General features: G+C 36.0%; 1 protein-coding gene across 1 annotated transcript in view; it reads right to left on the bottom strand.

The window, feature by feature from the left end:
- Window positions 1–2,067: 2,067 nt before the first annotated feature.
- RNGTT (RNA guanylyltransferase and 5'-phosphatase) overlaps window positions 2,068–13,016 on the bottom strand; it is a 330,605-nt gene continuing 319,656 nt past the window's right edge. The window contains exons 15-16 of the mRNA XM_010357776.1: window positions 6,062–6,185; window positions 2,068–4,682 (exon numbers count right to left, since the gene is read on the bottom strand). Of these exons, the coding sequence (XP_010356078.1) occupies window positions 4,519–4,682; window positions 6,062–6,185 (288 nt within the window). The 3' untranslated portion in view covers window positions 2,068–4,518. The remainder of the gene's footprint in view (window positions 4,683–6,061; window positions 6,186–13,016) is intronic.

The raw sequence follows: 13,016 nt of genomic DNA, 5'->3' as shown, positions 1-13,016 counted from the left end.
AAAACCAAACACCGCATGTTCTCACTCATAGGTGGGAACTGAACAATGAGATCACTTGGACTTGGGAAGGGGAACATCACACATTGGGGCCTATCATGGGGGGGGGGGGAGGGATTGCATTGGGAGTTATAACTGATATAAATGACGAATTGATGGGTGCTGACGAGTTGATGGGTGCAGCACACCAACATGGCACAAGTATACATATGTAACAAACCTGCACGTTATGCACATGTACCCTAGAACTTAAAGTATAATAAAAAAAAAAGTTAAAAAAAAAAAAAGAAATATACATGCTCATTGCCCCAATATCAACTTCCTGATTTTGATATTGCATTATAAGTATGTAAGATGTAACCATTGGGGGAAACTGGGTAAAGGGTACTTGCAACCTCCCTGTACTATCTTTGTAAATTTGAATCTATAAAAAAATAAAATAAAATAAAATAAAATAAAAAAATAAAAAAAGAGTTCCTTAGTTTTAATAAGTAATGGCAAGATAATTTATTTAATGCCCTGACATGGCAAAATATTTGGCAACCCCGGATCCATGAGCTGGTTTTTGAAAATGTGAATTCTGGAGACCAGATGGCCCCTGCTCAGAGTCGGCTCCACTACCGCCTTCCTGATACTGCACAGTGCTCACCTGACATCAGTCAGGTGAGGGGAGGGACACATCTGCATTAACCAAGGCTGACAATGACCTGCCACAGCAGCAGAGTTGACAGCTAACTATGCAACAATCAGGAAAATGTTAGCCCAGTGTGTAATTTAATCACTTATTTCTTCCTAGTTACCTCTTTAGAATTTAGCATCTTAATGAGAACATTAAACTTCCCCTTCATGGCTGCTTTGTCACTCACATTTAAATATTGTTAAATAAATAGTTAAATAAGGCCCTAAAGTGTATTTACTTCTGTGCTCCCAACTTCACCTCTTTTATTAGCCTATTACCCCCTTAGCACCCCAAACATGCCTTAGTTTGGGACCCTCTGGCATGAAATCAGTTACATACTAAGCCTTTGTATATAACTGTGTAACTAAGCCTTTGTATGTAACTATGGAACTAAGCCTTTGGGAGAGTACTGTGCAAAAATTTAGGTGCTGGAGTAAAAAGACCTATGTCTGGATCTCAGTTCACAACTTAGTCTCAGGTTCCTCATCTAAAAGTGGGGTTGCTAACAGTACCTACCTGCATAGAGTGGTTATGTTTAGGACAGTCTTGGTCGTTGGTGAATATTCAATAATGGTAATACTGCTATTATGGTGAATATGGGAGATTTTCAAAGTACTGGCTTTAACACAGGAATCATGGTTAGACCTGGAAAGGCTTTGAAATCATCTAGCCCAGTGTGACAGATGGGATTTGCCACTTTATAGATGGAACAAAGTGGCAGGGGTGGATGGGGGTGTGTGTGTGGGAGGATCTAGACAGAACACAGCCAACAGGAGGCAGAGCCTGGACTTGCGTGAGTCTAGTCCAGTTTTCTCCACCACAGGAGTTCTCCCACTTGGGAGTATTTGCTTCTTAGCTAGCAAGGTTTTTTTTTTTTTTTGGCCAGGGAAAACTATATGCAGAGTCCAAAATGGTGGTATCATTTAAACATTTAAAGATGGCAAATTCCATACTATAAAAATGCAATTGCAATGCAAAAAAATAAAATAAAATAAAAATTGGTAGTTCATGACTTCATCATTTCAGAATATTTATTGCTATTGCTGAGTATTCTAAAAAGTTTAAATGCATTAAAAATAACGTAACAGAATATCTACTCATACAGTAGACTGCTAAGATTAGACGAAGAGAAATAATATAAACATTATATAAAGATGTGCTTTCTCCCATTCCTCTCCACTTCAAAAATAAAAGGTTCAAACTACACCCCCCTGCGTCAATCAAATTTCTCAGTTTCTCAGAAAGAAAAATAGAGGCTTTCCAAGTCTTTATGCTAATCTCTACAAAGCCAGATGGATTACACTGGGTGTGGCTGACAGCAGTAGGATGTGATGCCAGCAATAGAAGGGACACAAGAGTATCACCAGTAAAACAAAGTAGATACACTTATGCTAATTTAAATCAGTAGTTTTATTACAATACGCACTGACACACAATTGGAAAAGGAATGTCCTGACATTTTCTGAGCATTTCACGGAAAGCAAATGTAACCATCCACGCAGTAGAGTCATCCACACCTTTTCCTAACAAAAAGCAAAAGCTTTTACATGTGATAACTGAAGAAAGCAAAGTTTTCTTATTCCTGTCTCAAAAACTTCAGTCTCAGAAAATAGTTATTGAAGTGAGCTGAGAAAGAGCACATTTCCTTCACAATGTCCAAAATCCTGCCTCTAGATTATCCCCCTGACCTTCTAAATGACGTTTATAATACTGCAGATGGTGTTACGTTCAGGGGCTAAATGGGATCTACTTATAAGGCCAACTACTCTATGTCACTATAATTGAAAGGAAAGAATAAATTAAGAAAATTAAGTCCTGCTAAAACGCACAAAGACATGAAGAAAATATCTGGGTGTATTAAGAGTGAGATGCTCTTTCCACGTAACTCATTTGAAAGGTTACAATTACCATAAATATTTTAACTCCATTAAAGATCACTGGCAAAAGCTTGCTTTCGCATCTGCAAGAGGGCTCTGCCTTTCCACGGGCTCGGAGGAAAGCAGCACACCGTGGAAGAGTCACTCGTCCTGGGGAAGCAGGCACCAGACTATTTGGAGTTGCACAGGCATTTTTCTAAAATCCATTTTGTAAAAGATACTATGGAACCTTGAGATTTTTCCCTCTTTCAATAGTCACTGTGGCATCAGTTGTTTTAATCCCTTTAGCGCCCAAATGTGCAAAAGCGCTCTAGTAAAAAACATTACAATGGCGTTTTGGATAAATTCACTATACATTACATGACTTGGGAACAATGAAGAAAAAGCCCAAGCATGACTCAACTATTTCATATAGAAAAGCACTGCAGGAGAAAACTTTGCTTAAAAACATTAAAACTCAGGTGCATATAAATACATTTTTGGTTCATCTGTGCTATGTCCATATAGAAATCCTGTCAGATATTCAGTCTACCAGGTAATTCAGTTGGATTTCGTGTCTGACTGAATCGGTAGAAGAATATACACTTGCATATACTTACACAGATATGCATATACATATACAATTCAGATCATGAAAATTTGTTTTAAATACATTTACTTAAAACCTCTACCTCTAAAAATAAATACATTAGTCTGCATTTAGCTAATTCTCAGAGTTCTTACACAAACCAATTTGAGCAGTTTCTTAACAATGGCCGACAATCAATTAGCCGCCCTTTAAATCCATTATCTATCAGTAAACATTTTGAAATTCAGATGTATAACAGAAATAACATCCGCAGAATAGAATGCAGACAGAATTCTGGCTTTGAAAATAAATGTCTTGATTTCCTTGATATTTAGTTCCTACAGATGTCTACACTTTGCCTCTGCATTTATCTAGCAGTGGGAGAGCATTTTCTAGTGACACCATTCTATCCCATGACATTACCTTCTAATCAAAGAAGTCAGCTGGCATTCCCTTTGCTGTTTTGTTCGAGGGAAGTAACACAACATCGTTTGTATTTGATATCACTCCCACAGATCACAGTGAGTTGTGTGTTTTAAGGTCATTTACAATGTGCTGATACCACTGAGGTAAAGCAGAAGTAGCCCTGGCATTTAAAAAAAAAGGAAAGTCTTCCAGGAGAACAACACATAAAGGACCTGGTGGTGTATGTCTAAGTTCCATGAAGTAACTCAAAACCACTGCCAGAATGGACACATTGGATATCTGATATCATAGTTGAAACAATACAAACAGATGAAAATACTCAAAATACTCCCTTTAGAAACAATGCAATTCACAAAAATGGAGCTTTACTTTTTTCTTTTACATTTCCAAAAAACTTGTTAAAATGATATAAACCAGAACAAGCTATTTAATATAGTACAATACTTAACAACCTTGTCATTTGTTTTTGAATACAGGGATCTCAGAAATGTAGGAAATCCATGGTAAATGACAGCAAGAATGTTTAATGCCATTGCCTGAATTTTTTAAAAGGAAAATTTGCTATAGTTGTAACACAGCTTCTAAAAGATACTGTTTTATGGGCTCACAGTTTCCAGATTGTTAACTTTATAAATTAAATGTGAAGTTACCCATATATAAACAAGGCCTCTTTTTCATTGATTTCAATCTTGTTTAAACCTTTGGATATGTCAATCTTCAGATTCCACAAGGTAAGGCTGAGTTTATCAGATAAATAAAACGTTTAAGTCCATGATGTATTGCAGCATTGAGGAAACAAATGCATCAAGTATTTACAGGCTGGCTACAATACCTTTCTTTTCTTAAAAAAAATTCAAATGTGTATCAACATCAAGCCACAGTCGTCTTTCAATTTCTCTGGCTACAAAAGTGGGCAACAGCGTTTTTTCCTCATTCATCTTTCTTCTTAACCCTGAAGTCACAAGCAGGTCTTAGGTTAAAGGGCGCAGTCTTTTGGGAGGTGGTGGTGGCATGAGCTCTGTGTCAGGGTCCAGATGATGCTTTCGCTTCTGTCCTTGAGAAGCTGCAGTACATCTGTCGATGAACTCAAACAGCATCTCCTTGGTGACAGGGTTTGAGATGCTATTGCACACAGCTGTGGACAAAGGGAGACATGGGTCTCACGTGAGGGTTAATTAAGGCAGCTGACTCACCACAGGCTTATGAGAAAGGTTTTCATCCCAATATGCTAAATATTTCCATTTTACCCATTTGAGTGACATACTTCACACTGAACTATCTCCTCCCTCCCCTACACCCAAAATGTGTGCTTGTCTAATGGCTACTCTTTATGGCAGTATTAATTTTAAACCAAAACTTTAAACATTTGGGCTATAAGCATGTCTTCCCCAAGGTTTTCTATCCCTTCCAAACCAGTTTTTATGGGATTTTAATCTAACACAATGCATTACACCACAGTCTGAATTCAACTAAAACTTGTAAAATGTGTACTATATATAGTCCTTCAATCTTTCTCTCAGAAAGAAGTCCACTCTACAAAACATAAAACGTGGCACCAGCTCCCATTCCTACGGAATACGTGGTTTCATTGTAGCTGGCAGACCACATTACCTTCTCTTATCAAAATTTAGTGCCAGTCCTTTTCATTTGATTTACCTATTTGGTCTTGGAAGAAAAGACATTGGCGTAATCATCCCTACTTTGGAAATTAACTCATCTTGTCTGAAAATGGATGCTAGTTCCAATGAGAACTCCTAAATGTACAACAGTAACTTTTAAATTGCAAAGCTGAAACTGGAAATTTCAACATTTTCTCATTAGCTTATCATATCCTCATCAACTGCACATTCTAAAAGTAAAGTTTGATTAACATGTTATCTTGGTTTTTACCTTTTGCCAACTCCACTAAAAATGCAATCCAGAGCAACAACAGCTACTGGTAGTGGTATACCTTATAAACTTCAATTAATTTGTGTTGTTCTCCATGAAAGAAACTTACTATTCTGAATTCCCAAAGCATTCATATTGTACCCAAAGAACACTCTGAAGAATAGCATAGCAGATTTTGTCTTTTTAAATGGTTTTCGTTTACTTTGTTCTCCATTGTTTGTAAAGCTATTTTAAGAGCTGGAAATTACATTTTCCCTTGCTAATTTTGTCTTTTACCATCTGGCAAACAATGGTTTTTATAGTTCTGAATAGATCTGAAATTATTGTGGTTTCTGTTGTTGTTGTTCAATAAATTCAACTTGTATACAGCCCAGTATCCTGCCCTTTAAACTTCTCTTTTGGGCGCATGGGCATAAGACCACCAGTTTAGAGAGGAGAACCTACAAGCCAATTGGAGCCAGAGAGAATACTGACTTGACATATCTTTCCCATCAAACAAGGATGAAGTCCAAATGACTATGCCGCATTAAGCAAAACAACAAAGGCAGCACACTTTGGGTCTAACATCTTAATTTTTTTTTTTTTTTTTTAATATAATAGGCACTGGTAAGTTGTCATACTCACCCATGGCAGTGTTGTAGGCATTAGGAAAACTTTTGTCTATTCTCTGTCTCATGAAGACCCAGCTGTTGTTCTCAAATTTACATTCTATAATTTTGTTGTCATACTGTTTCAGCTCTTTTGTCACCTGTTTTAAAAGAGAATTGAGGAAAATATTTAAATAACTTGAAAGGCTTTTTGCTTCTACTACGTGACAGACACATTAGGAAATGATAAAAATACCTCAGTAACTCTTCATGCAGAGCTCTTTGTCATCTGAAGGATCTAATCAAGCTTAAGGTATGGTGTGCACTCCCTTGTACACATGCTCACTTATCCGACATTTTACAAATAGTTGTGAAAACGGCTGTCAATATATAGCAATTAAAAGAAGCTCGGCAGAAACCAGCCACGCTGGGCCAAATGCAAATATGTTACCATGGGGATCAATGCCTTCAATATTGTCTGTGTCTCTATGGCTTTCAGAAATTGAGTATACTCCCTAGGTTTCATCAACTTTCAGAAAGGTTTAACCATCTAAATTCCCATGTTAAAATCTAAGAAATGGCCTGTACTAGTTAAATGAAAAAGTTACATATCAATAGTGAATACTAGGATCAAATTCAGGCAATGTGCATCCTAAATATTTTGCTTTCCAAGCAGTGACAATTAACCAATACTCTAATCTTCAGGAAACTTACCCTTTCCATCCCCAAACTAGTACGAATTTAGAGATGAAGCTACTTGTGACATTAGTTCATGGGTTTTTTGGCTTCTTCACCTCAGATGACTGAATATGGATACTCTATCAAAGCTAACAAGTATCCATGGTAACTATAGAACCTTTTAAGAGATATTTCACTGGGCTGTGAGAATGGTTTTCATAAATAGGAACCTAAGCTTATCTCTGTAGTTTTCAAATCAAATGCCAGTTATGGTAATATTTTAATTCTGTCCTCATCTTGCACGGCTAACAACTTTTCCTCACAATATGGTAGACTGCAATCATTTAACTTCACTAGGATTATCTGAAACATTCTCATCTGAAACATATTCACTACCACCTAAGAATATGACGGGAAGTAAGTTTTTAAAAGATGCTTTCAATTCACAGATTAGGCAGTACACGTCTTCATAAAAACTTTCAAACTGTATTCTTTTCCCTTTATGAGTATTACATTTGATTGTACCATCTGCATTTTCAACAAATCCAACAGGTCCAATACATTCCGTGGTTTTGGAACTAGACATGCCCAAAAAAGTGATATTCCAAGTAGTAAACTTGCTAAATTTATCCTCAAATATTCATTATTTTAGTCTCAATTCTCTTGCCTTGCTTTCTAGCGACCCATTTCCTTTTATTTTGGAAACACTGTCTATATGCAAGTATTGGACAACTCATTCAGTTAGGTAAACACAGTTTTGCTATACCACATGTAGGGTCTAACAGAAATAAGTTTCTAAACCTTTCAGTGTCTATTTCCTAATTTCTAAAATGGGGAACAAGTGTCACTGAAATAATAATAATGGAAAGTGCCTGGGACATAGTAGACAATCAGTAAAATTGTTAACCGAATATAGAATTAGGCAACGAAACACTGCTTTTTAAAATCTGTGGTAAAAAAAACATTAAATTTTCCATCTTAAGCATTTTTAAGTGTACAGTTCAGCAGTGCTAAGTGTATCCACATATTTTCCAACAGATGTCTAGAACTTTTTCATCTTGCAACACTGAAATGCTATACTCCCTAAACACTAATTCTGCCCCCTCCCCTCTACCCAGACCTTGATAACTGCCTTTCTACTTTCTGTTTCTATGATTTTGACTCTTTAGATACTTCATATGAGTATTAACAGAATCACACACTGTTTGTCCTTTTGTGACAGGCTTGTTTCACTTAGCATAATGTCCTTGAGGTTCATTCATGTTGTAGCATGTGACAGAAATTTTTTTTCAAGGTAGAATAATATTCCACTGTATGTATACATCACATTTTCTTTAGCCATTCATCTGTCAATGGACACGTGGGCTGCCTCTACCTCTTGGCTATTTTGGATAATGTTGCAATGAACGTGGGTGTGAAAATCTCTCTTTGAGATTTGGTTTTAAATTACTTTGGATATACACCCAGAGGCAGTATCACTGGATCATAATTTTATTTTTAATCTTTTGAGGACCCCTTTGTTTTCCATAAGGGTTGCATCAATTTACATTCTCACTAACAGTATGCAAGGGTTCCAACGTTACATCCTTAACACTTGTTAGTTTTTGTTCTTTTTTTTTTTTTTTTTAAATTGACTCCCATTGTTTACTGTGCTGTAATTTAAACTTTTTGTTCTTTTCATAGTGGCCATCCTGATGGTGTCAGGTGCTATCTCATTGTGGTTTTGATTTGCATTTTCCTAATGACTATCATTCCATGTGCTTATTGGCTGTATACTTTCTTCAGAGAAATGTCTGTCCAAGACCTTTGCCCATTTTTTAATTGGGTTGTTTATTGTTGTTGAGATGTAGGAGTTCTTTATATATTCTGGACATTAACCTCTTATCAGATGTACGATTTGCAATTATTTTCTCCCATTCTGTAGGCTGCCTTTTCACACTGCTGATTGATTCCTTTGATGTACGTAAGTTTTTAACTTTGATGCAGTCCTCTTTGTCTATTTTTTATTTTGTTGCCTATGATTTTGGTGTTGCACACAATAAATTGCTGCCTAATCCAATGTCCTAAAGACTTCGCCTGTGTTACCTTCTACAAGTTTAATAGTTTAAGGTCTTATGTTTTGGTCTTTATTTTTGTGTTAATTTTGGTATATTGTGTAAGGTAGGGGTTCAACTTCATTCTTTTGCATATGGATACTGCTTTCCCAACACTGTTAGTTGAATATACTGTCCCTTCCCATTATGTAGTATTGGTACCTTTGTGGCAAATCATTTGGCCATATATGCAATGATTTATTTCTGGGCTCTCTATTCTGCTCCATTGGTCTGTACCTCTATCTTTATGCCAGTAATTAAGTATGCCATCTAAATTAGATGCTTTGAAGTATGTTTTGAAATCAGGAAGTGTGAGGCCTCCAACTTTGTTCTTTCTCAAGATTGTTTTGACCTTTTGTGGTCTATTGAGATTCTGTAGGAATTTTAAGATAGTTTTTTAATTTCTGCAAAAAATACCATTGGGATTTTGATAGGGGTGGAATGCATTTTAGTAGTATAGATATTTTAATAATATTCAGTCTCCCATTCCACAAGCATGAATGTCTTTCTATTTATTTATATCTTCTTTGATTTCTTTCAGCAAGAAACACTGATTAAAAAATAAAAAACCTTACAAGTAAATTTACTAAAGGAACCATGATGACATAGAAAGGTTCACTTTGAAAACAGCTGTCAAGAAAATTTTATCACATGCATTTTACAAGAATGGCTTGCTAGTCAACAATGTGTAGTCTGTACTTTTGCTAACTAGCAATTGTGATCTTTATCATATAGCTTATCATTCTTGTGTTCTCAGTTTCAGTATTGCTATGAATTACATGTTACTCAATCTGACTACAACAATTAAGCAGTACTATTAACTATCTGTGTAACTCCTTGGCCACTAAAAATCTGGTAAACAGAGCTTTCCAGAAAATGCATGCATCTGCCACTACTAACCTAAACGTATTTCCACATTTAAGAACAATACATTATTCTTCATTGATCACACCAGTTATAGTCCCAAGATAGACACACTACAAGTTACTCATTTGGTTAAGTGGTAAAATATATTTAACTAATAAAAATAATGTGTCCCACATGTACACAAACTAAAAACAGCTTCCATTAATGGTCAGATCAAAGGAATGACTGGTATACAGGAGAGGACTTTGATTTTAGTATCTAATTTGTTACTATGACAATAATCATCCTCAGCCAATTACATATTATTATTTACCAAAACAGGACCCCATTAGGTCTTCTAGTCAACTGTTATCCTAGTTTGAGTTAACGAGACCTTGAAAATAAAAAGAATAAAATATTTATAAAACAGGATTTCACATCTGTACCCCAAATTACATTGAATTGATGAGGTTTTACTGTTTCTGAAAAAAAAAAAAAACAAAAAAAACAAAAAAACAGAGCAACACACAGTATATTTTACGTTGAAAAAAATTTGTTGGCTGTATCCATCTTACTGCATACCACACTTCTATACTATTTGAATCTATCAGTAATCTGGGGTTAAGAAACTATCAGATGAAACTGGATCTAGTACTTCTGAAGATTTTAAATTAGCAGCTCAAAGAAAAGTTTCACTTACTAATTTTGGCATTCATCTGTAACTCTTGCCTGAGCAATTATTCCTGCGGTGTTCTAATGGGATTTTCTGTATCCTCCATTCCCTCTACATCTATTATCTAGAGTTCTTCCGTAAGAAAGATTTGCCCCTTCTCCCCTATGTATTCATTTAATTACTTATCTGTATCATTATGGACTAATGGATATTTATTTTATTCTTTGGCTTATAATAAAATACTCATCACTTATTTTGTTGCTCAAATTGTTCTAGTTTTGGCCACTGAAAACTCTCAGGTTGGCTCCCATGTCTTTTTATCTTGCTTCCACCTTTTCTCCATGGGGCCCCTTACCTCTTTTTTTTTCTGAGACAAGATCTCACTCTGTCAACCAGGCTGGAGTGCAGTAGTGCGATCACAGCTCACTGCAGCCTCAACTTCATGGGCTCAAGTCATCCTCCCGCCTCAGCTCCCAAGTAGTTGAGCCCACAGTTGTGCACTACCACACCTGGAATACTGCAATTTTTTGTAGAGATGGGGTATCCCTATGTTGTTCAGGATGGTCTCAAATTCATGGGCTCAAGCAATCCTCTGGCCTTGCCTCCCAAAGTGCTAGGATTACATGGGTGAGCCACTGCACCCAGCCTATTAGGGATTTTTTAAAAGAACAGAATTACCCTTCAACAGTCCAAGTTATGCTAAGAAAGTACTGCCACAACTTATTTTGGTCAGAATTAAAAATTATTATTAAGAAGAAGGACAGAGGGAGAAAGAAGGAAAGAAGAAAGGGGGTGTGGAATGAATACATGAGACTATAAATTTTTGTACACAGAGTTAAACTAAATTGGCCATTTTCTTCTTTTCTGAAGTTATAATTCTACCTTTTGATAATTCAAAATCTACTTCTATAGTGTGACAGAAGGTGGATTTTAAAAACATATCTCAAGTAAATGAACTCAAACAAAAATCTTATTTTCATGTAAATAACTTCAGTTTTTAGTCCTTATGAAGGCATAGAAAATAAAACATATACATCAGAAATAAGATGGAATTATAAAAGTTTTCCACGTGGTGTCGTAGCAATATGCATAGCTTTAGTCTGAATTATTAGATAGTCTTCTAGAACTACTATCTTATAGCAGGGCCATGACATATTATTACTTTAAGAAAGTGTGTCCACCTGCTAAAAGAAGTAAAATACGTGTCACGTTATCTTTTTAAAACATATTAGACTAGTACTTCAAAAAAAGTTCCCCTACTGAAATCTATTGGTGTCTGTGCCTCTATAATGAGGAACCACTGTGTAAATGGCACACCTTGCATTTGCTAGGTTAGAAACACAGCAGCAGGTTTCTCCTTCCTGAATGGTGGGGTCTTCATGCCCTTCAGTCAGATACACAACTAATGAAAGCAGTTACTTAGGAAAGAAGCAGCTATAACTCCACCTTATTTACTTATCCCAAGTCATTATAGACAAGTCACAACTAAAGGGTATGAAATTCACACTAAACTACAGATTTCCACCATCCAATAAAATCAGAGTTAGTCATAGTTATTACTTCACAGAAAATAACTGGACAGATAAACCAAAACATGTTAGTAGTAGTTATTGGTGGATGGTGGAATTAGAAGTGATTTTTACTTTCTTCTCCATGTTTTGCTGTATTTTCCAAATTTTCAACATTATGTATGTTTAACTTTCATACATTTTGAAACAAAAAATCCTAAAATAAACTATGTTTCACCAATGATCCGGTTGGTTTTTAATGTAGAGGGACAAAATATAAGAAATAAGTATGTAAATGGAAAACAAAAAGTCTTGGAATAATGCTCTGAGTCCACAGCTCGCAAACTGCAATGAGGCACCCCAGAGAGCTACAGCAAATTCACAAGAGCATTGTGGAATATTTTACATTTTTAGGGAAAAACAGTTATTTTGATTAAAACCACATATTGTGCAAAAATATCAACGTGGAACAGGACATGTGGTTGATGGTTTCCAATCTGATTCCAAGGTTTGAGAAGTTGCATGGTCTTTAACACATGCTAAGTTGTTTGGACATAAACACTTAGTTGTTTGGATCTATCTGCTTAATAAGTGGAATTCTTAGGTATTTCTTCTGGCTTAGAGGTGCTGTGTATGAGGAAACATGAACCAAGCACATCTGCTAGCCTCTGGCCTAAGTCCTTTTCATTCATCCTTTCTGATCCTATCTCAAAAACCTACACACAGATTTATGTCTAGCATTTAGTGGAAACCAACCAGAGTATGAAGAACTTTGCTGCAGGTGCAGAAACCCGATCATGGTAAAGAATAGAATTTCTATGAAGTTAATTTCATTAACTCTGATCTAGATCAATAAAACAAGTACTCTTCATTGGTTGTACCAGTTTAGAGTAGAGGAGATCCTCAGGAAAGACATTTCTTTAAATTCCAGAATCATGTGCCTTAGCTTAGCAAGCAGCCTGTACTGTTGATAGCTGGTTAAGTAAAGGAGGCTAGTATTATCTCTAAGCTTTTCTCTGCCTCCCTTTCTCCTTCCTACTCTTTCCTTCCCCACCTCCCCAAAAACAAAACAAAAGGTTTTTAAGACTTAAATATCCTCCCTTTGACACAAGAATGAACATTATGCATTTGTACTCTACTTCTGAGTGACGAAGGTGGCATCTATTCTTATTTCTCAGTGTCTAAGGTGGCATC

The sequence above is a fragment of the Rhinopithecus roxellana genome, chromosome 4, assembly GCF_007565055.1.
Source record: "Rhinopithecus roxellana isolate Shanxi Qingling chromosome 4, ASM756505v1, whole genome shotgun sequence".
In the NCBI taxonomy this organism is placed as follows: Eukaryota; Metazoa; Chordata; class Mammalia; order Primates; family Cercopithecidae; genus Rhinopithecus; species Rhinopithecus roxellana.
This window is presented reverse-complemented; position numbering and strand designations above follow the sequence as displayed.